Source organism: Episyrphus balteatus, chromosome 4, assembly GCF_945859705.1.
Source record: "Episyrphus balteatus chromosome 4, idEpiBalt1.1, whole genome shotgun sequence".
Lineage (NCBI taxonomy): Eukaryota > Metazoa > Arthropoda > Insecta > Diptera > Syrphidae > Episyrphus > Episyrphus balteatus.
The window spans coordinates 26,985,755-27,011,731 of NC_079137.1; the positions used below are offsets into that span (position 1 = coordinate 26,985,755).

Below are 25,977 nucleotides of genomic sequence, written 5' to 3' on the forward strand. Positions count from 1 at the left end.
TGATAACAGGCCTAGGAAAAAAATTTTATGAATTAAAAAAAAAAAAAATTAATATTAATAACATATGAAGCATAATAAGCGTTCGTTGATTAGTCTGCTTCTACACGAAGACGCAAGGCGCAGAAATTATCTTCGAATTTACTTTTGATTTAAGTTTCGGTGCGTCGCACGTACTCTACACGTAGTATTTTTTGAAGACGCAAATTTGATAGCTATTTTCTTTGGTTTTATTTTGTTCTTATTTCTGTATGACGACTTCTACAGGAAGACGTAGACGCACAAGATCCACATAAGAACAAGGGAGAGAGAAAGATCGATTTCTACTTTGCTCTTATGTGCATCTTGTGTCGTGTAGGAGCAGACTATGTATTTTAATAAAAAAAAAAAACACCAAAATATACAAAAACAAACCTCCAGTGGGGTCTAGTGCAACGAAATTACAATAAAAACGTTACTATACACGCAAATAATACTCAACCGACGATGCAGACTGCGCGACCGACGAAATCAAATAAAGCAAACAGCAAAAAAAAAAGAACAAGATCAAAGAGAAACGTCAAAAAGAGTTACACAATTTTTTACCGGAGACTCACGGTAGAAAATCTTCCTTCCCTTTTTTTTAACTTTATTTCTCCCGTGCCCTTATGTGCGTTTCGCGCTTTGCGTCTTTACAGGCCGCCTCCACAGGAGATATTTTTCTCTAACTCAATGTCTAACATCTACAACATAACAATTTTCATTTTCTTGGCTGGGCAAATTATGTTCGGACAATTCATTTCATATGCTTCTTTCGCCAGAGGATGATGTATGATTTTTTGTGGACAAAATTTATTTTATATGGCCAATTTTGTATGATTCTTTTTTTTTTTATTTTTTTAAATTTATACATGTACCTATTGGTATTGGTTTGTTTTTTATTTTCCTTCTAAAAATAAACAATCTATTTTTATAAAAAATAATTATAATACCTGTTATATAAATTCAAAAAGTATATACCATTTCATGAAATCTAATTCAATTCAACATAAAACATGCAAAAATTCGCAAAACAAACAAATATTATTTTGTCGTCCGCTACTACGGGACAACCTTCTTCATGAGAGGACAAAAAATAATGAAAAAACTGCACTTCCAAAAGACAAACAAACACATCTGTCAAATTCGATGTTAGACAATCGTGTTCAGGTTGTCTAACATTGAATCATAACAAGAAATGGCGAACCTCCACAAGACATTCCTTGTTAAGACACGTCAACATGACAAAAATTATCTCCTGTGGAGGCGGCCTGTTATATAGAAGCGGACTCAGTTTTACTTTTGGTATATTTTTCATTATACTTCTGATCGGTTTTTTTCAGCCTAATTGACACACACCCTTAGTTTGATATTTGTAAAATAAAAATATCCCATCATCGCAGAAAAAAATGCGATTTTTTTGTTTTTATCTGGCACAGGATTCTTTTTTATTGATGAAGACCACTGGCTGAAAAACTCTTTTATTCGGTTTTCAATTTCATTTTGGAAATACATAGTGAAGAAAGAAAATAATGGAAGAAATATATATGGCGGAATATAATATAATAGGAAATATATTCATAATGGTTGTTTTTGTTAATAACAAAAGAATTTTAAAGAAACACTTTTCGCATTTTTTTCTTTTCAAACAAAATTTTAAAATGTCAAACTTCAAATTTATAAGTGTGTGCAAATCGGTGTAAATCTGACTAAAAATGTGAAGTAAATCCGGGGTACTCCATAGTACTAAAATTACTCCGGTATATTTTTTTTACACTTTTGTGGCGTCAAAGAACACAAAACCTCCAAAAGTGCAAAAATAAGTACTAAAAGGGTACACTCATTGGAGTGAAATGTCGTTTTCCAAAATTATGGGAGTGAATCACTCCTTTTTTGTGCAATTTTGGAATTTGTTCACGACGAATTTGACAAGCGGAGTGATTTGAAATCACTCCTTTTGGGAGTAATTATAAAGCTAGGAGTGACACTTCTTGAATTTTGGAAAACGACAAAAGAAAACGACATAAGTAAATAAAAACAACTGTGGTCCGTTCTTTTATTAAATAAAGTTAATTTTGGTTGTTGTGTCAAAAAAATCGTTGTATTTGTTTTTGTTAGAAAATTTCAACTTTGATTTAGGAACGACTAATGTTACATTTTGTTTATCTGTCAAAAGAAAATTTTTTGAGATTAATTTTATGAATGAATAAACAAGAAAGAATTAATTTGGTACTGAAATAATTCTTTTTAATTGAATTCTAAGCAAATTGAAACTAAAATATGCATTCAATAATTTCAAATATGGAAACAAACAAGAAATTCTCTTCTCACATCATCCCCTCTCTTCCTAATTTAGTTGTGTTTGACAGATTAACATTGAAACACAAGTCCAGGAGCTGAGTTGGAAAAAGTAACAAAATGTAACTATTTGACACTTCAACATTGGATTTAGGAACGATGTTGTACGATGTTACATTTTGTAACTTTTTTCTCATTTAGGAACGATGAAAGTTAACTATTGTTAACAATAGTTAACATCGTCGAATAAAAGAACGCACCACTGACGTGAGAAAAGTCAAATCAATAAACGAAATAAATGAATAAATTCAGTTCCATTTTAAGTACATATACATACAGATGTATACCTATTTGTTTTTTGTGGAAACACATTGTAGTTGCGATGAATTGCTATGGTTAATATTTAATTTTGTAAAGGTTTTTAATTATTACTAAGCAAGATATGAAGTTAAATCCAAAATATAAAATAGGTGGGCAAATGGCCCGATCGGCCGCTTTGTGGCAACGCTGGTCTAGGTGACAAAAAAACTGAATCGAGCTTAATATCAGTAAATACCAAGTCATAACATATTGGCTCATATGCAATTAAAATGAGCTTAAGCTCTTATCTCACTTTTTGGCACATTTTCTTGAGATCTATCTCATTTTCTTGAGATCTATCTCATTTTCTTGAGGCAGATCTCAAGAAAATGAACTGAAAAGTGAGATAAAGCTTAACCTCATTCTTTTTGCAAGCGCCCGGTGAGTCACAAAGATCATTTTATTGTAATCTGCGAGCCTATTCCTGCAGTTAATGCAACTTGCGATTTAGATTTGTTATGTGACCCTCAATAGAACTTTCACGCTCATATTGATAACAACATGAATAAAACTAATTCTAGCTTAGGGTTTGTTAAACGGTAATCCAAAAAAATCTGTGATCCTTATGGCACAAAATCCCTTTACACAACTTTTGTTAGACCACTACTTGAATATTCATTTAAGGTTTGTTCGCCTTTTACAAAGTACACATTCAACGCATCGAAGCAGTTTTGCTTTATCTGGTCTAAAGTGGGTCGGTCCTTTCTGCCTTAACCCCTATAAAGATCGTCTAAGACTTCTACATTTACAGCCCTTATTCACTCGCCGTAACAATAATTGTTACGTTGTGTTTACATATCAGCTGTTGACTGGTAGTATAGATAGCCCTTTTCTGCTTAAGAAAAATGTCATTGAATACCAACCCACGACGATTGAGATCAGGGGGGTCATTCCGTAATTTTCAAAACCTTAACTTCAAAACTATAATCGTGGACGTGATCCTGATCGTCCACAATTTCACGTAACTCAGCGAAATTCTTTTCGTCTATCTGTTATATCTTCATGCACTACAGTTAAGGAGAAGAAGATGCGTTGTTGTTTTTTTGTTTGTGTCAATATGTCAACTTTTTGCTGATGGTGGTACGAATTAGGGATGTTGCGGATGTGGATTTTTTCACATCCGCGGATGCAGATGCGGATGCGGATTTTTGAAAGTTAACATCTGCAGATGCGAATATTCCCCATCGTTTAGCCGGGAGGGGCAATTTAAAAAAAAAATTGACTTGTTTTGGAAAAAAAAATTATTAAAAATCAACGGTTGTACTTACAATAACGAGCTATACCTATTTGTAAAGCCAAAACCCTAGTCTTTTACAAAAATTTTAAACAAAGTCATTTTATAGCACAGTTTTTGAAAAATTAATGTTCAAAATCAAAATTTTGAAAAAAAAATTGGAAAAAAAAATTTCAAACTAATTTTTTTCAAAATTTATGTAATTAAGTACTAATTTAGTTTTTAAAATTCAATGCTCTTATAAAAACAGAAAACCAAATTCAAAAATATCTTATCATTTTCGAGAAATTAACAAAGAACCAAAACTACTTTTTTCTAAAAAACCTCTTTATTTTCTGTTTTTACGTGGCTGGACTTGTTGATAAATTAATTTATGAAACATTAACCATTCGCCAATTATTATATACATTCAGACTAAATAAGGATACAATAGAGTGATACAGTATTGGATTAACCCTGAATTGATCAACTTTTTTCATTGAAAACACCTGAAAACTTACCTGGGAATTTTTCTTACCATGTCTGGGGTGCTCGCAGCCCATTAATTCTAGCTTTAAGGGCTTTAAGGCAATAAAATCGCAATTTCTTAGTAAATAATAATAATGTAAATCCAAAAGATAAATCGATGATAAGAAAAGGCAAATAAGAAGGAAAAGAATTCAAATGTTATCTAGGAAAAAATGATTCTCTTGAAACCTTTAAAAATCAAAGAATATGATTTTAAAGATCCTTTTTTTTATTTTGAACTGCTTGCGCATGTATTATTTCATTGTTTTTCATTAAAATAAAACAATTTTACTGCCTTAAAGCTAGAATCCATGGGCGGCGATCACCCCAGACATAGTAAGAAAAATTCTGAGGTAAGTTTTCAGGGGGGTCATTCCGTAATTTTGAAAACGATAATCGAATCGATGATAATCGTTTTACAGTTTGAGAATCTTTAAAGCTATTTTAAGTCAATTCTGATTCAATATTTCCTAAATAGTTTATTAGTCCGGTCAAATTAGACTAAAATAAGGGGGTGAGGTTACATTAATTCCCAGCAAGCTGAAAATTGGTAGGATTGTTGGAAACACCATCATAAATTAAATCTAAAAAGTCCTCATCGATCCGAGGTGTGGAAAAAAATTTACGGGGGGTCAAAGGTCACAAAAACTGGTTTTTCACGATTTTCAGCAAAACGGTAAGTCTTATCAAAAAAATTTCAATGCAAGAATTGTAGACCAGATTATTATATATAAAAAGTGTCATGACACTTTTTTTCCTAAGACCCACCGTTTCTTAGGTATAACGATTCAAAAAATTGAAGTTGAGTCGAAATCGTCATAATCAGGCCTATTCTGAAAAAAATCTCCCAACTGAAAAGTTCCTAAAATTTCATTATTTTTTAGCTTGAATTTCGTTCTTCAATGGTTAAGAATATGGGGAAAGCAAAAAAAAATGGAAATTTTCACCATTTTTCCGATAGGGGCCCTTCTCCCGAAACCATTTCCTTGAGAATTTTTGTTTAGAATAGGTCTGAATATATACAGGGTGTACGATAGAGAATGGACAGCCCTAAAACGGTTGATAGCTACACTTATGACTGTTCTAAAAACAGATAGAAAAAAGTTCTATCGCAACCAGTTCATAAAATATTGGCTTTTTTTCGTTCAGTGTATTTTAAATTTTATCATCTTATGTTTTCGTTCACTACAACCACGAATGAATGAATTTTATTTATTTCTTTTTTTTATCATTTTCTACAATAATTGTATGAGTACATAAACGCTTTAAAAACTGCATTGCTATTGCACATTTTCGTAAAAAAAATTTTGAAATCTATTTTTTGATGCAAAATGTAAAAAAAGTATTTTATGAAAAATTTAAACACCTGTGGTATAAAATAAATCCATAGAAACCTAGGTGGCCAACTTTCTTAAAAACATTCTCGTTTAAGGGGAATATTTTTAAGAAAGTTTTTGTGACCTTTGACCCCCCGTAAATTTTTTTCCACACCTCGGATCGATGAGGACTTTTTAGATTTAATTTATGATGGTGTTTCCAACAATCCTACTAATGTAACCTCGGATGTCTAAATTGACCGGACTATATATAAATAAAAGTTTTCGTATCCTTAGAAGTCGTGTTAGTCTAGGTGATTTAGTAGTTGCCTCTTACTCGGGTGTCTGAGGTTCGATTCCCGAAATTGAAATTGTTTTTTTTTTTTTATTTTCTCAATAATCGTCAATAAATAAACGATAGCTAAATAGGTCTCGTTTTTGGAGAATTTATTCGTTTTTGGATACAATATTTGATTTTTTAAAAGTGTTTATTAATTTATTTCAATCACCGATTAATTTGCAAACTCCACAAACAAAAAAATATTAATATTTCTACAAATAACCATAATGTTAGAGTAAATTATTTTAATATGTGTATTGAAAAACTATTCGTTTTGTAATACAAGATATAGACGGAATGTATGTTGAACGGCGGCCGTTGTTTAAATTAATAGTTTCTAATACTAAAACGAACGCTTCTTTGGATAGGCCAAAGTTTTGATAAAATCTGTGAGAATTATTATCAAAATGGATTTGATTTGTCTCTAAGTTGCCTTCTTAATCATATCGTACCTATACAGGGTGTCCCAAAAGTAATGGATCAAACGAAATATGCTGATAAGCCAACTTAAGGGCTCTCGGAATTTTTCCCAAATCCTTACGGTGTTCGATTTAATGCAGTTTTTGTGAAAATTCGAAAAATCCCGACTTTGCAACAGTATTTTGCTTCCTCCGCTCATAATTGATTTTTGTTTTTTACAATTCTTTCACTAAAACATTGCCTAATAATAAGAATTAATTAATTAATAAAAATATTTTTTATTTCATACGCCATTTTGCTGCAGGGCTTTTCAGAGAAAAATAACAAACAAAAATCGAAACTTTTATTCAAAAAGAAATAAACAAACAACAGTCGAGAAAATGTGTTTATTTTTCTTTGTTATTTTTCTCTGAAAAGCGTTGTTTTGTTGCATTTAAATTGTAATATCTTTCGTTCTAATTTCAACTTTGGGAATTTTTTTGAAAACTGCAATAACACTGCAAGTTTTTAAAATAATAAACCAGTATCACACCATACAAATTTTTTTCCGGATGCTGCTCTGAAATAAAAGTAAAAAATTGAGTTTTTATAAAACATGGAACTGTTAATTAAGTTGCAGCAAAATGGCGTATGAAATAAAAAATATTTTTATTAATTAATTAATTCTTATTATTAGGCAATGTTTTAGTGAAAGAATTGTAAAAAACAAAAATCAATTATGAGCGGAGGAAGCAAAATACTGTTGCAAAGTCGGGATTTTTCGAATTTTCACAAAAACTGCATTAAATCGAAAACCGTAAGGATTTGGGATGAACAAGTTACCAAATTCTGAGAGCCCTTAAGTTGGCTTATCAGCATATTTCGTTTGATCCATTACTTTTGGGACACCCTGTATAATTTTTGAAAATTTTTATTTTCCAAAATTAATGCGTTTAAACGTCGAAAAATTTTGCTATAGCTGGATCAATATGAATTTTTTAATGACCCAAAAGTCAAAACTTACATACATTGAATATAATTTTGGAAAATGCATGCAGAAGTATCCCCAAAACTTTAAACTGGATCCTCCAAGTTAATTAGTTTTTGTAATGTATCTAGTTTTGAATTTAGTTTTCGGCGGTCGTTACACAAATTGCCGAGACCCTAAATCACCATAAAGAACCAATTTTCTCTCATCAATCCAGAGAATACTCAAAAGAATAAAGAGGGTTTAATATTAAGTTTTGGGGATACTTCTGCTACTATGGACTTGGCCTTATATCTTGTATCAAAAGTATAATTATACAGCTCTGGCACCTGAATAGTTTGCAAAACATTATGCTACTATTACTCCGACACAAAATGAAGCTTAAATGGGTCTTCCAACAGGATAATAACTCAAAACACACTAGCAGAGCAGTCAGGCAATGGTTTCAAGATACTAAAATTGGGGTCATAAAGTGACCTGCCTAGTCTTTCAGACCTCAATCCCTTCTAGACACTTTGGGGGGATATAAAAGGAGATGTGTCTAAAGCCAAAACCTAAAAAAACGGGAGTTATGAATCGTTGTTGAGTTGGTTTGGTGATCTATAACACCTCAAAGATCTCAATGACTTTACGACTTCATGAAAAATAAGAGTCATGGGAGCAAATACTACCTTTTCTCTAATAAAATACCGTTTAATTGAACTTTTTTCGCCCTTGTTTTATTTAAATTTAATAGAAAAGAAAATCACTGCTATTATTTTGCTTAAATTTGAGGCTTATTTTGTTTTTGGATTATTTCTTAGCGAATAGAAATAAATTAAATTCCATTTTTATTAAATTCAAATTTTAATAAAACTTAAAAAAATTTCAAAATCAAAGCTCTTTTAATGTTTAATGCTTTATTTAATATATTTTTCAAATCAACTGTACATAAAATTTTGAAAAAAACTAGTTTGAATTTTTTTTTTTTCAATTTTTTTCTTTCAAAATTTTGATTTTGAACATTAATTTTTCAAAAACTGTGCTATAAAATGGCTTTGCTTAAAATTTTTGTAAAAGACTAGGGTTTTGGCTTTACAAAAAGGTATAGCACGTTATTGTAAGTACAACCGTTGATTTTTAATAACACTGCACAACAAGGTTTTGGCGGAATAAACTATACAATACTTTTCCAAGGATTTTTGGTGTGCTGAACTCGAAATATTCTATCAGCTCTAGTTTTTGAAATATTGCCATTAGAAAATGCAAAAACACGTTTTTTGGCTGATAGCTCTGGTCAACAAAATTTGACTATTTTTATTATGAATAAACCAAAGTATACTTTTCCAATAGTTTTTGGTATGCTTAACTCGAATATGAAGTCAGAAATGTTCTTTCAATCTTAGTTCTTGAAAAATTGCCGTAAGAATTTGCGAAAAAAACGTGTTTTGGCTGTTTTTGAGGTTATGCTTTGATGTGATGTACCTTATTTCAACACAATTTTTAACGGTTTCCATAAGAACTGTTTTCCTTCTTTGAAAATCTGTTTAAATCTTTCCGATATCTGTTTTATTATCCGAGATGTCTGAAGTTTAAATACGTGTGTTTTGGCTTATTTTATCAATAACGTTATATCAAACTGCAGTAACTTCAAATTAAAATATCTCGGATTATAAAAAAGATATCGCAAAGATTTAAACAGATTTTTAAAGAAGAAAAGCAATTCTTTATAGAAACCTTCCAAAAGAGTGTTGAAAAAAATTACCTCATTGCAGCATAACTTCAGAATCAGGTGTTTTTGCATTTTCTAACGGTAATATTTTAAAAACGGGAGCTGATAGAATATTTTTTGAGTTCGGATTCATCATACAAAAACTTTAATTTTGTTGTGCAGTGTAATTTTTTTTTCCAAAATAAGTCAGCTAAACGAGAGGGAATAGACCCTCCTCTTACGATTTTTTTCTTGTCTCGACCTAACCTCTAGCTTTTTGGCACATTACTCCTTAATCACCCTGTATACAAAATTAATATAAATGAATTAAAATAATGATACAGTTATAAATTACATTTTTTTTATTTGTATTTAATGAGAGAAATTAAAAATAGGTGCATTAGACTTAATAAAAAATAATACCGCCACCTTCTCTGCATCAAGTCGGTTACACAGAGGTTGGTTAATTAAACCCCACTACTAAATAATTGTACCCTAGGAAGACTGGCTTGTGGAGTGGGTAGAAATTGTCGTTAAGTTCTTTACTGGCACTTTTTTTTTTGTCCGGAAAGAAAGATCTTTATTAGTAGCCTGTTTTCACCCCAAATTTTATAATTTCGTAAATTAGGTCAGTAATTCCTAATTCTAAAAATTTCCTATACAATTTAAAATTCGACTTAAGGCTCTAGGGAAATCGGACTATATTTAAGACTTTTGCATTTTTTCTGTGTTTTGCCCTTAGTGGATATAATATATGGAGTGCTTGTTCCTATACCTAATACATTGTAACGCCATATACATGGATAGGGGTGCGAGTCCGGTTCCGCAGCTGTAAATAAACACTCTTGTTGATGACAGCCATCTAATGAAAATAAAATGGAGGCATGCACTCACCGAAAAACTTAAAGAAACTAGAGCCCTCTATAAAAGCTTCACGGAACTAACAGCACAAGCACTCCATATATTATATCCTCTAAGGTTTTGCCTAAAAAAATCAGTAACAGACGTATTGCTCGGTGTGACTCCCACTAGTACGCGCCGTTCGCTGGCTCCACCCAACTTCTTTCCTTTTCGCATCTTCTTTGCATCCGCATGAAAATTGAAAAAAAATGCAAAATAAATAATGTTTTCATTTTCGTGTTTTTTTATGCGCAGTATAATACATACATCTGTAAGGACAAACTCAAGTCATTTTACTACAATCTTTTAACAACAACAATAACAACAACAACATCTTGAAGGTGCTTCTACCTATCTAGAGTTACAGCACTGTTTCACTGATGCCAATCGGATCATCAGGCTCCTTTATTCCAATTTTTTTCTTAGAATATACCCAATAATCATCCCCAAAATACTCTTATCTCATTCTGGGACACCCTGTATACACTGCCGGTCAATAGAATAGGTTCATTATATAAACGACAAATAATCGAATAAAAAAAAGGCTTTTTACGGATGCATATTCAAGGATTGCCTTTTTTATGACTTATTTATAAATAAGAAACAGTTTCAAACCTATTAAAAACACATTAATATAAAAAAAGGTTAACATATCTTATATGGAGAAATGAGAAGCAAATGACTCAATTATAAACGTAACACAGTTTCTATCGAAAATTTAACTGAATAAATATTTAGATAAAAACTGTAAAAAAAGAAAAAACTATTAGGCTTCGAGTAGCAAAACTCTTTCAAGTACCTAATTTAATTTTTTGTATCTTTTATTGGATTTTTTAATCAAATATTTTTTATTTTAAATTGAATTGACGAAATTTATCAATAAGCTTAAGGACGGGAGAGTAGGAAGACTGTTTCAACATTGCGAAGTCTTAATCGTTTATCCAGAGTGAAACTGTTCTGACGGTGCGAAAAGCTCGTTATCCTGGGGAAAAGTCTACTTAATCGGTGAATAAATCAGACGGAAAATCTGTGTGGAACTTACCAACTGTAAAAACAGTTCGTCCGTTCTCAAATCCCAAGAATTTTTTCCTCCGAAAGAGCAGACAAGCTGCAAATCTTCTTTTTAAATATGTGACACTTATAGAAATTCAACTTATTTTCTCTTCTTTGAGGTCTTAACGGAGTTTCCTCGAAAAAATGTTAGACAGCAACAGTATTATCAACCTATAAAAAGTATAAAAAATCTAATAACTTAAGCTGTGAAAACCTGATTTGTATTTTATTTTGTTTTGTTTTATTTTTTTAAGAATAAAAAAGGGAAAAAATAGAAAAAAGTGAAAGTTCTTTCCAATTATTTTATTGCCTCCTCTAGCGCATATTGCAAAGTGGATTGATTTTTGATGGTGTTATTGTAAAATATTCTCCGACTCTTCAGCTGGAGGGGGATTTCGGTGGCGAAAGCGTCTCTTAATTCTAGGGTTGATTGAAACCGCATGCTGCTCAAGTATATTAGTCTCCTATCCTTGAGTCCTTAAAACAGGTCTAAAAAATCTCACTTAGTTACTCAATACTTGTTGCAAATCATATGATATACATTTAAACTGCCTCTAAAAAGTTCTTGTGTTGACTGAGAAACTTCATAAAATCACTTCCCAAATCTTCATCAAAAACATTTCATTTCCATTGAATTTAAGTTGACTCCTATCTCATCTGAGTAAAGAACCATGATACTATAATATGAAGAATGATAGATATGAAGTAATAATAAGTTATTCTATAGAATAAATAAGATGTACGATAAATTTGAGCAGGAGTGTATAAGTATTACTTAAACGAAATTTGTTTCATGTATGTTATAATATAATGTTTATTATATCTTTTAGCCTGAACGAATCGATCCCAAAAAACCAAAATACGATATTCGAGCCGATGTTTGGTCTCTTGGAATAACGCTTGTTGAACTAGCAACAGCGCGCTCTCCTTACGAAGGTTGTAATACTGATTTTGAAGTGCTAACAAAAGTCTTGGATTCCGACCCTCCCAGCCTTCCACGAGATAAAGGTTTTAGCTCAGATTTCCACGATTTTGTTACAAAATGGTAAAGAAAACATTTTTCCACAAAATTTTGTTTTTGTTTAGAAATATGTATTACTTTTTTGCAGTTTGACAAAAAACCATCAAGAACGACCAAAATATCCGGAACTCTTAGAACAACCATTTATTAAATCTTACGAGCTAGCGTTTGTTGATATACCACTCTGGTTTAGATCAGTTGTTGAAACATCTGGAATCAGAACACATAATAGGTAAGAAATTACATATTCTTAACTGACACAAAACGTTCTATAATGTCGCGCTATCACTATAATAAATAAAGTTAAAGGTGAGAATACAGTTTCGTGATATCGTCTTTACATATCTTGACTTTTTTTTATCTTAACTGCATGTTGATCAAATCTTTTATTTTATTTTGAAAAACTTAATTATTAACCGTTTTGTAGGATTTTTTTAACGTTTTGTTTGTCATTAAAAAATTGATTTATTTTTTGTTTAATTTAAATTTGATATCCATAATTATTTATAACACTTGTCCTTGTTTTGTTCTTTACTACTGATTGATTTTTTTTTTTAAATTTATTTGTAGGTTACTTAATTCCTAATCTTTTGTCCCAGTAAGTATATTTGATTTTTAATTTCTGTTGGTCAAGTTTTTATTTTTTTTTTCCTTTTTTGTGTAAAAAATAAAATAATTTTCATACAACCCATATCCTAATAACTACTCGCACTGCATGTTTTTTTTTAATATGTATTTTTAAATAGGATAATATTTTTTTTTAAATTTTTATTTAATAGTAATAAGAGTAATGAATTTTCAAAGAAATAAAATATGTATACATACAGTCACACTTGAATTTCTTAGTTATTTCTGTACGTAGTTTAAAATTGTTCTTGATGTTGTCTTGTGTGAAATGTGAGAAGCTAGCTCACATTTCAGCTCATATTAGGTTGTTAATATATATATATTATAAATATTAGGTGTTTAATGAAAAAAATCTAGGACAGAATAGATCAGAGCAGCACAAGTTTGTAAGTACTGTTAGAAACAAGAAAGAACAGAAAACTTCAACTTCGTATTTAACAAGATTGACAGTTGTCTATATAAGTTGCAAAATTTTAATTTAAAAAATCATTTCTTGAAATGATTTTTGTTTTGTTATTAATCAAAAACTCTTATGAAATTCACTTTTAAAAATCTTATTTTCTCTTATTTTTATCACAATCAAACAAATAGCTGACAATTGACACTTTTCATTTGTTTTTTCATGAAACACAAAAACTTGTACCTTTCGGATCTCTTCTGTTCTTTTCTGTGCGGATCAGATTCGTCAAACAGATTATTTTTTTTTTTCAAACCTAAGAGACATTCGTGATATATGACATCTGCGCTGGTACCAGACTTAAAAAAATATAATTCTTATACAAAACTAGATAACAATTATTTACAAAAATGTACTTGAAAATGTATCAATTTTTTCAAAAAGTGCAACATTTGGTAAAAACTGTAACGACCTCGAAAAAAATATAGTTTTCCTTTATGCTTGTATAGGTATGTCCTTTTTTATTTTAACAAAGTTCAAATAAACTCGTTCTGCTGCAACGGACATGGGTATTAAAGTTTATATTTGTTTGGCAAGTTTCATAACATTTCAAACAGTTTGTCTTTTTGAGTTATTTTTAAAGAATTAAATACAGTCGAAGCGTTTCATGAAAAATAAATAAAACAAATTGTAAATCCGTTCGAAAAAAAAAAAAAAAACAAAATATTAGCTACATGAAAATTGGTTAGATTCGTTCCACAATGTCATTGATTAGTCCATTGAAATGTTACAAAAATTTGACCGAACCTTGCATTTTGGGTAGGACAAGATTTTTTTGTTTTGATCTATAGGGGAGGTTAATGTGAGTATACAATCCAGTTTTCGGGGTTGAAAGCCCCCCCATTTGGCCGCCATCTTGGAAAAAGGGGTGTTAACTGTTTCTTATCGATATCTTGCGAACCGTAAGTCCCACAAAAAGAATGTCTGAAGGAATTTTGAATTTTGATTAAGGTACTTTTTTCTGTAAAATTGAAAATAAGAAAGATATACTTGAAAATAGATGTACATTTTCAAGAAAAAATTCTTTGAAAGGCCATAGCTTTTTTTCTACAACTTTTAGTGAAAAAATACTCATGACAGTTTTTAAAGATCATTTAATTTTCAACAATTTTATGTGCTCATTTTGCAGATTTTGTTTATATAAAGCTGCTGCAATGGTTTTACAAAAAAAGGTAACAAATTAAATTTTCAAAATGCATTGCTGTAATGTGTTTTCAAACAAAAACAGAAAACCGGATGCAAAAAAGTCTAGTCGTTTTCGAGAAATTAAAAAGAAAACATAACTACTTTTTTCTAATAACCCCATTATTGTTTGTTTTACTTTAAAAAAGTATGTAATTATTCAATAAATTTTGTATAGTTTGTATTTATTTTTATTTTTCCTTCACAAAATACTATTCCATAAAACAGGTTTTCTTTTTAATTTCTCGAAAACGACAAGACTTTTTTGCATCCGGTTTTCTGTTTTTGTTTGAAAACACATTACAGCAATGCATTTTGAAAATTTAATTAGTGCTTAATTATATAAAATTTTGAAAAAAATTAGTTCAAAATATTTTTTTCGTATTTTTTTTCAAAGTTTTTATTTTGAAAATTATTTTTTTGAAAAGCTATTCCATAAAACAGGTTTAATTAAAAATAATATAAAAGAAAAGGTTTTCGGCTTTACAAAAAAATATAACACGTTAAAATGGGTGTAACCGTTGATTTTTAGTAATTTTTTTTTCAAAAGTAAGACATTTTTTTTTTTGAAAATTGCCCTCCTCACTAAACGGTACGGAATGGACCCCCCGTACTTTGATTTTTTTCTTATTTCAACACAACCTACATATCTTTTTGAATCAGTCTGTATTGAAGTAAAAAAAATAAAATAAACATATAAAAGTACGAAAATAATTTGTTACCTTTTTTTTGTAAAACCATTGCAGCAGCTTTATATAAACGAAATCTGCAAAATGAGCACATAAAATTGTTGGAAATTAAATGATCTTTAAAAACTGTCATGAGTATTTTTTCACTAAAAGTTGTAGAAAAAAAGCTATGGCCTTTCAAAGAATTTTTTCTTGAAAATGTACATCTATTTTCAAGTATATCTTTCTTATTTTCAATTTTACAGAAAAAAGTACCTTAATCAAAATTGTAGAGAAATAAATTATCTACAAAATTCCTTCAGACATTTTTTTTGTGGGACTTACGGTTCGCAAGATATCGATAAAAAACAGTTAACACCCCTTTTTCCAAGATGGCGGCCAAATGGGGGGGCTTTCAACCCCGAAAACTGAATTGTATACTCACATTAACCTCCCCTACAGATCAAAACAAAAAAATCTTGTCCTACCCAAAATGCAAGGTTAATGTAACATTTCAATGGACTAGATTGGATTCGTTTGAAAAGATAAAGTGCATGATCTATGTTGGTTTCCGATGAAAACAGCCAAACCATATATTAACAAACTGATTGTAACTCAAGTGTAAGTAAGCGAAGAATACATTCTTTTAAAATGTTGGCTTCCCTGGCGGTTTTTTTTGAAATTTTTTTTTCGTTTCATATGACGAATAAATAAAAAAAAAAAACAATGTTGGATCACTTACATTTCATCACATTAATTGGCAAAAACATCGCATGTTTAACAAAATGAAAAGACAAAATTCAAGCGGATACATCTTCTTATACACTCGAACTGCACTTGAAGCTTATATGAACAGTTAACATGCTAACAAATAACGAAAAAAATTATATAGAGAATTAATCCTAACTACTTAAATTTATAATTATAATATAATTTATAATATCATTAGATATAGATTATTATCATTAGTACAGAATGTACTCATTTAATTGTTATGCTTTGACTTTCAGACATTAAAAAAACAAAAAAAGAACCTTAGAAACATAATCCGTGATATTTACCCAAAAAGTGAACAAGAAATTGAACAAAAAAATGATTTTTCCAAACAGTGCACAGTGGGTCCCGCCATAGGTCAAAAATAAAAAAAGTAAATGTCAATTTTTTAAAATCCAATGATTAAACAACGTTCTACAATCTCCCATCGAACCAAAACAAAAAAAAAATTTGACGGTTACCCCTTTTTTCATTTCTTAATAGCCATTCAAAGTCGGTATATAAAAAAATGTACAGTTTTCTTATCGCTGCAGTTATAAGGTGTCAACTTGCGATAGTGATAGCGGGTGTTAAAAATTGTGAACAGTATTAAATTGTTATGGATATTAAACGAGAAGTTTAATACTTTCTAAAAACATAAATTATATTGTTAAATAACATTAAGGGTAATTGTAATGGGGCTCGTTAGCGAAGCAATTTTAACCCCTTTTCGAGTAATACGAGTTTAAATGACGATACACGGAGAAAAAAAAATTACAACGTAAAACTAAAAAAATTCCTTTTTGGCACTATTATTTTTATAAAAGACTGAACTAGAGGGTAAGGGTAAAGTGCTCGACTGTTAGGCAGGTCCATTTCCGGCATTAACCATTTTTTACTTGTTTATATTTTCAAAAAAAAATTTTTTTTTACCTTTTTTTATTTTTCTTGAAAATAACCAAAATTTTAAAAAACTGACTTGATGCATTTTTTTGCAATAATAAATCATATAAAATGATAATACAGGTGTTTCATTAAAAAAAAAATGGTCATTATATTTTTGACCGCACTTTGTATGGGAGGTGACCCACTGTGCAGTGCTTGTGTTAATAACGTAAAAAGAGGCCGATTTATGCAAGAAGTGTAACGAAACAAACTATTTGTTCAACATTTGTTGGTAGTAAACGATTACGTTTATCTTCGTAGACTATTCCTGCTTCGAAAAATAGTCTTTCGCTGTAAACACTTGTTCCAGGGGGAGAAAGGTAGACTTTAGCAAATGTTGTCAAAATATGAAATTTTGTAGTATGTGTTGACCACCACTTGTATGGGTCTTCCGTTCGATCTTGGCGAACAGTCCTCATATATAATTCGATTTTAGATGTCTACCTTTGCAGTAGTAGATAGTGTGTTCAGACATTTATCTTAAAAGTAGTGCAGTTATTCATCGTTACAATACGATGTTGTTGGGAATTTTTTTAAGCCACATCTATTCTTGAGACAAAGTATAAAATTTTTGAAATTACCAACGTTTTTATCTGAGTGTCCTTGGCCGAATATTCGGTATTCGGCCGAGGAGCATGGCCGAATATTCGGTATTCGGCCAAATCAATGTTCGCGGCAACTCTAGAAAAGAGCTTTCCTACAGATTCTGATTCGATAACAATGATTTCAATAGAAGTATGTTTTATTTAATTTATTTATTAACACAACTAAATACTAGCTTCATTTAAATAGATGTATAAAGAAATTAAATTTAAAAAATATATACACAATTTGGGTAGAATTTAGATGAGATATTCTTTGAATGGCCAAATAAAATTAGAAATAGAAATAGGCAACTCTAGAAAAGAGCTTTCCTACAGATTCTGATTCGATAACAATGATTTCAATAGAAGTATGTTTTATTTAATTTATTTATTAACACACCTAAATACTAGCTTCATTTAAATAGATGTATAAAGAAATTAAATTTAAAAAATATATACATAATTTGGGTAGAATTTAGATGAGATATTCTTTTAATGGCCAAATAAAATTAGAAATAGAAAATTATTTAGGAAAACTATTGAATATGATAAAATTAGTTAATATGTATTGCAATTTATTTTAAAGGTGAAGTTATTAAAAATGTTAAATGCAAATTTAAAACTAAATCTATACGAAAAATTTTGAGTCTTTTAAAAAATCTATTAAGTATAGGTTTTGTGACAAAACAACAATAACAATCAATTAAATCAAGGACATAACGCAAATCACTCTGACAGTAGAGTTTTTTCAACCAAAATCAAAACATAATTCAAGAAAATTACCAATATTGGCGTCCAAGCTGGGAGATAAATAAAAGAATGCTGTCTAAGATAGGGCTCGAACCAACACCTCAAAATTAGCAGTCAAGCACTACAACCACTGCACCATTGCCACCCGATTTCTTACAGAATTTAAATCAAACTCAGATGATCTGATTTATTTTCCCGTATTGGGAAATGTTAAAAAAAAACAAATATTTTTTAATCGATTTTTCCGTAAATGACAGTAATATTGACCAGTCAGATTTTGTAATAGAAACCTAATAATAATTTTTGGACTTTGATCTTCTGAACTTAATTTGAATCTAGTATCAGAATTGCTCTTATACGCGAAGTTTTTGAGATATCGAATTTTTAACTTCCAAAAATACTATTTTTGTGATATTTTGAGTAAAGAAAGTTATCAATTTCAGAAACATGACCTTTTTTCACAAAACTTAATTTATTAATTGGGTCAGTTCCGCAACGTAACTTTTAAAGTATTTTAACTTTTTTAAACTAAGCATGTTCTCATGTACTGAGTTGGATTTACATTGAAGGAGTGAACCAAGTTGTACAATCAAGATCTAGAAGCTAGAATTATAGCGGTGTTTAAACGGTGCTTACTAGTTGTTTTTTTTTTATTTTTTTTTGATCAAGTTTATGATTCGTAAAAAAAATCGAACTCGAGAAAACAATCAGACATGACATTACGATGATAGAGAATGCCAAAAAAGTGGGTCCGGCAATTCTGTCTGTCTGTCTTTTAACCAGTGTAATTCTAAAAGTTACAGTTAGAATTATTAACAACCAAGTAGAAAATGTGTTTTATTTTGGAATAAGCGGACGTTAAATGAAAATAAAGATGAAAGATATGAGAATATAATATTGCATATTTTTAATTGTTCTTTCATGGTTAATAAGCTGTTTTAATTGTAAACAATTTTATTGGTGCTAAATTACATAAACAGTTTTTATAAAATTGACGAAATTTGTATAAAGGGTTACTTTGGTTTACAAATAATTCAGGACGATAACTATTTAGCTATCGTCCAATTTATAGTCAAAGTGTCATGATAATCTCCACGTTCGAAAAAAATGCTAATAAATTTTACTAGATTGTAAGTATTCTTTTGGAAAACAGAAATATCTTTGACGAGTGAGTGATGCCTGAAGCCTTCGTATCAATACCAGCAAGATTATCAATGGAATTTGACAACAGCCAAATAATTATTGAATAAAAAGTGTAATCACTAGTTTTATTATAGTTATTGTAATCGAAATTTTATTTGGTACATATTTATTCATATGTTTTCCTTAAAAACTGCACATTAATAATAATCACTGTTTATAATTAGACTTATTAGTACAATAGTGCATACGTAAAAAGGAATTTAAAGCTATAAAAAAAAAACAAAGCAATATAAATTTACTTTAATTTCAGAGTTTTAAGTGCAAGTAACTCCGCAGCATCAGCAGTTCTAACAACAACAACAAAAACAACAACACCAACAGCAAAAACAATAATTTCCAGCTCAGAATTACTTCGCAAGCCTGTCAAAATAACTCAAATACCTAGCTATCAGCACTACTTGATAACAAATACAACAACTATAACAACAACAACACCAACAAATACAACAACAATAAAACCAAAAACTTTTCCCCAGTACAATAATCATCAGGAATTGCGACCACAACAATCATCATCTATACCCGAACCCATATCTTCAAATAGAATAAATATCTCTCAAACACCAAATATTGAACAAAATATTGTTAACGATATGAGTACATTCTATAGAAAATCACCGTTTATGCAAAGAAAAATAGGATCTAATCAAAAATATTGTGAAAGTCCTCGAAAAGAATCAATGTTTAGTAGTATTGGTATGTTTATATTTTTTTGCGTTAAATTTTATTAATTGATTAATCATATTTTAAAGGACAATCTATTATGCGTAACCTAACGACGTCACCCTTTAGTCAAAAAAGAAATCCAATTCCACCAAATAGCCAGATTGATTCCACTTGGAAAATGTCAAATTGCCATGAACCACCTCTATTCGACAGAACTGATAGCTATGGCTCAGAACTGATGCAGAATACACCTGCGATGTTACCTAAAAGGTTTGATATGCCATTGAATTCTACAAATAAACCCGAAAGCCAGTCATTTCAATTCCCTCTACAAAAACAAGGAAATCAAAGCCCTATTGGTAAATAGTTTTTATTTTATTATAATTCATGAATATTCCACTAAACCCTCATATATTTTTTTTTAAATAGTTCTTCAACGGTTTTATCATCAACAAAATCAATATCGGGATAAAGAACGCTTTAACTCCGATGGAGTTACCAATCCTTTTTTGAATAGTTATGTTCCAAACTATCAAACATCTCAAATACCGATTTCAACGAACCAATCGACTCCGTCAACATCTAGTCAATCTTCAAAATCTAGCTCTGCACACATGGATAGTAATGGTTATTCTTCGCTTAGCAATCAATACTTACCTATCAATAGTTTAAGGGCGAGTCGAGCGCCTTCTTCTCCAACTAATGATTGTTCGAATCTGCCTTATTCAAACTTTTTAGAGACTCCCAACTGTGAGGCTGTGAAAACAAATAAATTATATGAAAACTTCGTGTCCGGTCGTCACACCGGTTCAGCATCTCCTGTATTAAAAGAGAACGCTCCTAGAGATGATCTTGGTAAGTATTTCGGTTTCACGCCATTTTCTTGAATATCAATTAACTTTGTCTTATTTTTTCACAACGTCACATAACATCAGAAGTGCCTTCATAAGTTAATTTGTTTTGTTTGCTTGAACATGAATTTTATTTGTAGGCTGAGTATACAGAAGGGGTGGGGTAAAGTAACGCGAGTTTTGAGTTTTGGCATCAGTTCAAATATTAAAAATTTGATTTAAATTGAACTAAGCCTATATACATTAATTAATTTATAATTAGAAAACTTGTATTGATTTTTTCCCTGAAAATCATATAAATTCGAAAATTAAAGCTGCCAAATTTTTTAATTCGATTTTAAGACACATAAAGCTATAAAACAGAGTACTCATTCGTTATAGGTTAGGTTAGGTTAACGTGGCTATCAGCAGGAGAGCTGATACACTTAGACCATGATTGGTCCGTTGTGATACCACTCATTCGTTATGCCTCAACTTTCAAATTTTTTTGTTATTTCGCATTGAACTTATTTTTATTATTTTTTTTTTCATTAAAACTGAAAACGAAATAACCTGAAACCTGAAAAACAAGAAAAAAAAGGGAATTGAATTTTAGCAAAACAAATCACACTTGTAATAGAAATATGAAAAAAATATATAGGGGAGACAAGGAAAAATATTTGAAAAACCATATAAAAGTTACGTACTAATTCCGTTATGTCACACTATACATTGTTAAACGAAGCTCAAATGATCAGAAATTCAGATTTCACTGTGACACCGAACGAGTTAAACTCAAACTAAACTATGGTTCAGCTGAACTCAAGTTTAGGCCCTGGTTGTGAAACTGGGCCTTGTTTGTATATACACTTTTAATATGAATTATGTATTTGTATATACATAGTTTGTCAGTGGTGGATTTCTACATTTTTATCAACATATATTAGCACACATTCATTTTTATACATAAACTGATGTGACCAATGGGTGGTAAAACAAAATTTAAGTTTGTGTTCACGGGTCGAAAAATCATCTGCGTTATTTGTTCTTCCGTCTGACAATAAAACGAAAAACGTCGTCTACCACAATGTGCTTCTCTAAAGAGTGCAATCCATTCACCTTCTAAATAAATTGCCATGAAAGAATCATTAAAAAACATGATTTTGAGGATGATGAGGAATTTTTTACTCGAAATATATTGGTTAAAAATTTAATTAATAAGACATTTTATTGATCTTGTGGAAGCGATACAAGGATATAATATAAAACAAAACTAACCGAAGTCCGTCCAGTTGAGAAAAAAAAAAAAATAATATATCGATCTTAAGTTTTATGAATTAATCAAAATTATGATAGAAAGCCTTCCCAAGTATTTAGATCCTTGGTCTTACTTTAAGCAGACTATTTCGAATCGCTTATTTCGGTATATTGTGCAAAAATCTTGTGATTTACTGTAAATGTGCAATATTTTGCTTGATAAATGTAGTGCATTTAGTCAGACTGTTCCATTTAATTCTAATGTATACAGGGTGTCCCAAAAGTTAACGTCGAAACGAAAACGGTAGATAGGGTAGGTGGTGACAGTTATCAGAAAAATAATTTTAAAAAATCGCAGCCATATATTTTGGGAGTTATGGGCATTTGAAAAAAAGTCGAAAAAATGGTCATCCTGTGACGGTTTTTCATGTGCCGTGACTACAAATCTTAATTTTTCTCATTTTTTTCTTTTGTTACGGAACCTTGAATAACCCTACTATCAAATGCAAAAATTTTAACTCAGCTGTATCAGTTTTAAAGAAAATATTACTTTTTTACCCAACTTATTACTAAAAAATTTTACATGACTCTAATTCAATGAGCCGTAGTGAAAAAAAATGCACTACAATGTTTCGGCAAGTTGCCTTAAAAGTTAGTGTGTTCAATTCTCTTTTCAAAATGGTATAACATTGTTGGGAATATTCCATAAATAACCGAGATAAATTTTTTTTTCTTAAGAAATCCGACTTTTTTATGAGGTAATTTTTATTGGATTTCAGAATGAGTGAATCCTTGAGTGAAACCAATCGAAAACGAAATTCAACAAATTCTTTAGACCCGCAAATGCCTCACTTCTCCGATCGTTTCTGTTATTTTATACTCAGATTAGGCGTTATGCTCTTTTCTTTTATTATATTTATCTACTTACTTTTGCTTGCTTGTTGTTTGAATCTCATGCCTACATGTGCTTTTTTCTTCCATCACCACTTTCATCAAAATCTCTTAAATTTTTTAGGATGGTTTAATATTCTTACAGGTGCAATGAAACGTCAGTTTTCTTCTTACGTTAAGCTGCAATTAAATTCTTCATGTCGAGAAAGTGGAGATAATCGAACAAATCCTGTTGATAATTGTGGAAGTTTTTATCGTAAATCTGAACCTTGTAGCAGTGGGAAATCATCTCTGTTAAATCCCAGTAGTTCAATACCAAATTCAACGGAAATGATGACTGATCAAACGTTGTGTAGTGTTGATCATCATTTAAATAAAACAACCGATGGAATACAGCGATGTTATGTCCAGTCTCCAAGCCCACATATATTGACAGGCATCGATCGAAGACATCGTAGCCCAGACCCCCCTCCGAGATATAACCGCGGACAATCACCTCTTCTTTTAAGAAAAAACTTACTAGAACTAAGTGGACAGCCACCGGGGTCACCGTTATTAAATAGACGGTAATATTTTTTTTTTTTAAATAAAAGACGTTATTTAGTATAGATTTATTTAAAAAAAAATAAAATACCTTTCAGCTTCATAAATGCTTCTCCCCCACTCCCGCCACCCAGACGTGGTTCTGAAAGTGTTCCTGGATCACCGCAACATTTTCGAACTCGCGTTCATTATACTCCAGAGCCACAGAGACGAATATATCGGACAATAGATCAATGAGTAGCACTTCAAATCATGATCATGTGATATTTGTATGGATTCGATGATGACGGTAGTGGACTGAATTATTCGGAAGCCAACATCGATGAGGATGTCTAACGCACATGCAATTCACTAGATGTTTCTTTTGGATGTAAAGCTGACTTATAATTCAAAATCGAGAAACTATTAGTGCAATATTCCTATGTAATTTTCTTTTTGTATAGCCTCAGATTAGAAGATCATTCAGTGACTTACGTCTACATACAGCACTTTCCTCATAATAATATATATTCTCATACGTGTTTTAGTTATTAAGTTTTGGCATAGTTGCTGCTAAATACAGTTACTAAAGTTGTTTCTATTTCGGGACACTAAAAGATAATAATTTTAATTTATGCATTATGTAAGACTGTATCCAATAAAAAACTTAAAAAAATCTTCCTATAACGAAAAAGATTTAATTGATTTAAACATAAATTATTATTATTATTATCTATGAATGTACGAGTACATTTTTATTCATTATTAAAAAAAAAAAATTAAATACATAGTTGACAATTTTAATTGCGACAAACATAAAACTTTCATAATACAACTTTTCTCACTTATGTTAATGCTACAAACAAAATTCTTTTCCTATTTGATTATATATACATATGTCATGTTCAATAGGCAAATCAAATCTACTACGTCATGATGCAATTATAAACGCAATACACGACTAAAAGTTGTGTTTAGATGTACGTAAAAACATAATTACAAAAATTGCAGCGGAAATTTTGGTTAGTTGAAATATACATTTTTCAACTTCTAATTTACTGTAAAGTTTTTTTTTTTTTTTATCCACAAGTTAAAAGTTATAGAATTTACTCGGCAAAAATTGTTCGTTAGTCCATCAATATTCAATTGCCTTAGAAATGCTTAATAAGAAGTGAAAATAAACATACAAATGTCCATTGGTAACCTTTATTGATTTTGATGATGCGAGTCCCTCTGTTATTAAATATTCACGGGTCATATGACAAAAAAAAAAAAAAACATGAAAAGAGCCTTGACATTATGTCGAACAGTATAAATACTGGTCAATAGTTATTTTTTATGAATCAATCAATACGAAGGAGTAGGTACATATATATATAATCATTGTAAAATTATAATAATATGTGTTTATTTCTTAATGAGGTAACTTGTCTTATAAAAGTGTAAGCAGATCGCAGGAAAACAAAACAAATTAACTATTTTGGTATGATTCAACTGCCTAATTTTGTTTCTCAATTGAATCATTTATTTGCAAAACATGATAAGTCCACTTTTTTTCAAAATTCGTTTTTTTGACTAAATTTGTACTCCAGGGATAACCACGTCTGTCTTTAAAATATGAAGTATCTACTCCATCTATATCCGATTTTACAGGTACGCGAAATATTTTTTTAGTAACAAAAACAGAATAAGTCCCGGACTTATCATCTTTTGAAAATAAACAACAGCTTCTTTTTTTGTAAATGGTATATTATATTAATGGCTGAAAATCTTAAGTTTAAAGCTACTTTAAAGTTAAATAAGCAGTCCGGACATTGTATTTTATTCTCAAATACAATTGTTTGATAGACTGGGGCTAAAAGCAAAATTGCATATCCATTTAAAAACTAATTTCACATCCGTTTATTTTCAAAGTATGATAAGTCCAAAAGCGTTTTTATTTTTTATCTTTTGAGCTATCGCTCCAAAAATTAAAAACGAAACGGTATTTTGTAGCTAGGCAAGAGTTCTACAGAATTTATTTTTTATAAATTTTTCTACGCATATCAAAAGAAAATAGAACGTTTTTTTTTTCTCCTGAAAAAATTGAAATCATGGACTTATCATGTTTTCCAAATAAATGATTCAATTGTGGATGCAAACAAAATGGAATGTAAGCCTATGTCGCACGAACTTGCAACTTGAAGTCTAAGTTCAAGTTGCTAAGGTTTTTTAGAAATTTGGTATTTGTGGGTACATAAAAACAAAAAATTAAAAAATAAACATAAAATTCGTTTTTCAAAGGAATAAACAACATCTGAAATAAAATTGAGCTCCAAAACAAGTATGCAATTTGATTTCTCTTAATAAGGCCCAATTTATTCACTCTCCATTATTTTTAAAGGCTCCATTAAAAATTATAAAACTGTCAAATCGCATACAAATTTTAAAATTTCCCTTTTTTAATGGCGACTTTAAATTTAATGGAGTGTGAATAAATTGGACCTAAGATACAATTTTTAAAAAATTCCAATCGTTGGAA

At 30.2% G+C, this 25,977-nt stretch overlaps 1 protein-coding gene and 1 long non-coding RNA gene across 3 annotated transcripts in view; one reads left to right on the forward strand and one right to left on the reverse strand.

Annotated features, from left to right (window-relative positions):
• LOC129917676 (dual specificity mitogen-activated protein kinase kinase hemipterous) overlaps positions 1-23,984 on the forward strand; it is a 39,820-nt gene extending 15,836 nt beyond the window's left edge. The window contains exons 4-10 of one of the 2 annotated variants that reach the window (XM_055997721.1): positions 11,931-12,145; positions 12,210-12,353; positions 19,541-19,986; positions 20,043-20,315; positions 20,386-20,811; positions 23,059-23,500; positions 23,576-23,984. In XM_055997721.1, coding sequence (XP_055853696.1) covers positions 11,931-12,145; positions 12,210-12,353; positions 19,541-19,986; positions 20,043-20,315; positions 20,386-20,811; positions 23,059-23,500; positions 23,576-23,714 — 2,085 coding nt within the window. In that variant the 3' untranslated portion in view covers positions 23,715-23,984. The remainder of the gene's footprint in view (positions 1-11,930; positions 12,146-12,209; positions 12,354-19,540; positions 19,987-20,042; positions 20,316-20,385; positions 20,812-23,058; positions 23,501-23,575) is intronic. The other variant, XM_055997722.1, reaches the window with a different exon arrangement.
• Positions 10,844-11,880, reverse strand: LOC129917677 (uncharacterized). The gene is made up of 2 exons (XR_008772840.1): positions 11,090-11,880; positions 10,844-11,041 (listed from the first exon to the last, which is right to left on the reverse strand). It is a non-coding gene; the product is annotated as an uncharacterized LOC129917677 (long non-coding RNA).
• Positions 23,985-25,977: the final 1,993 nt, after the last annotated feature.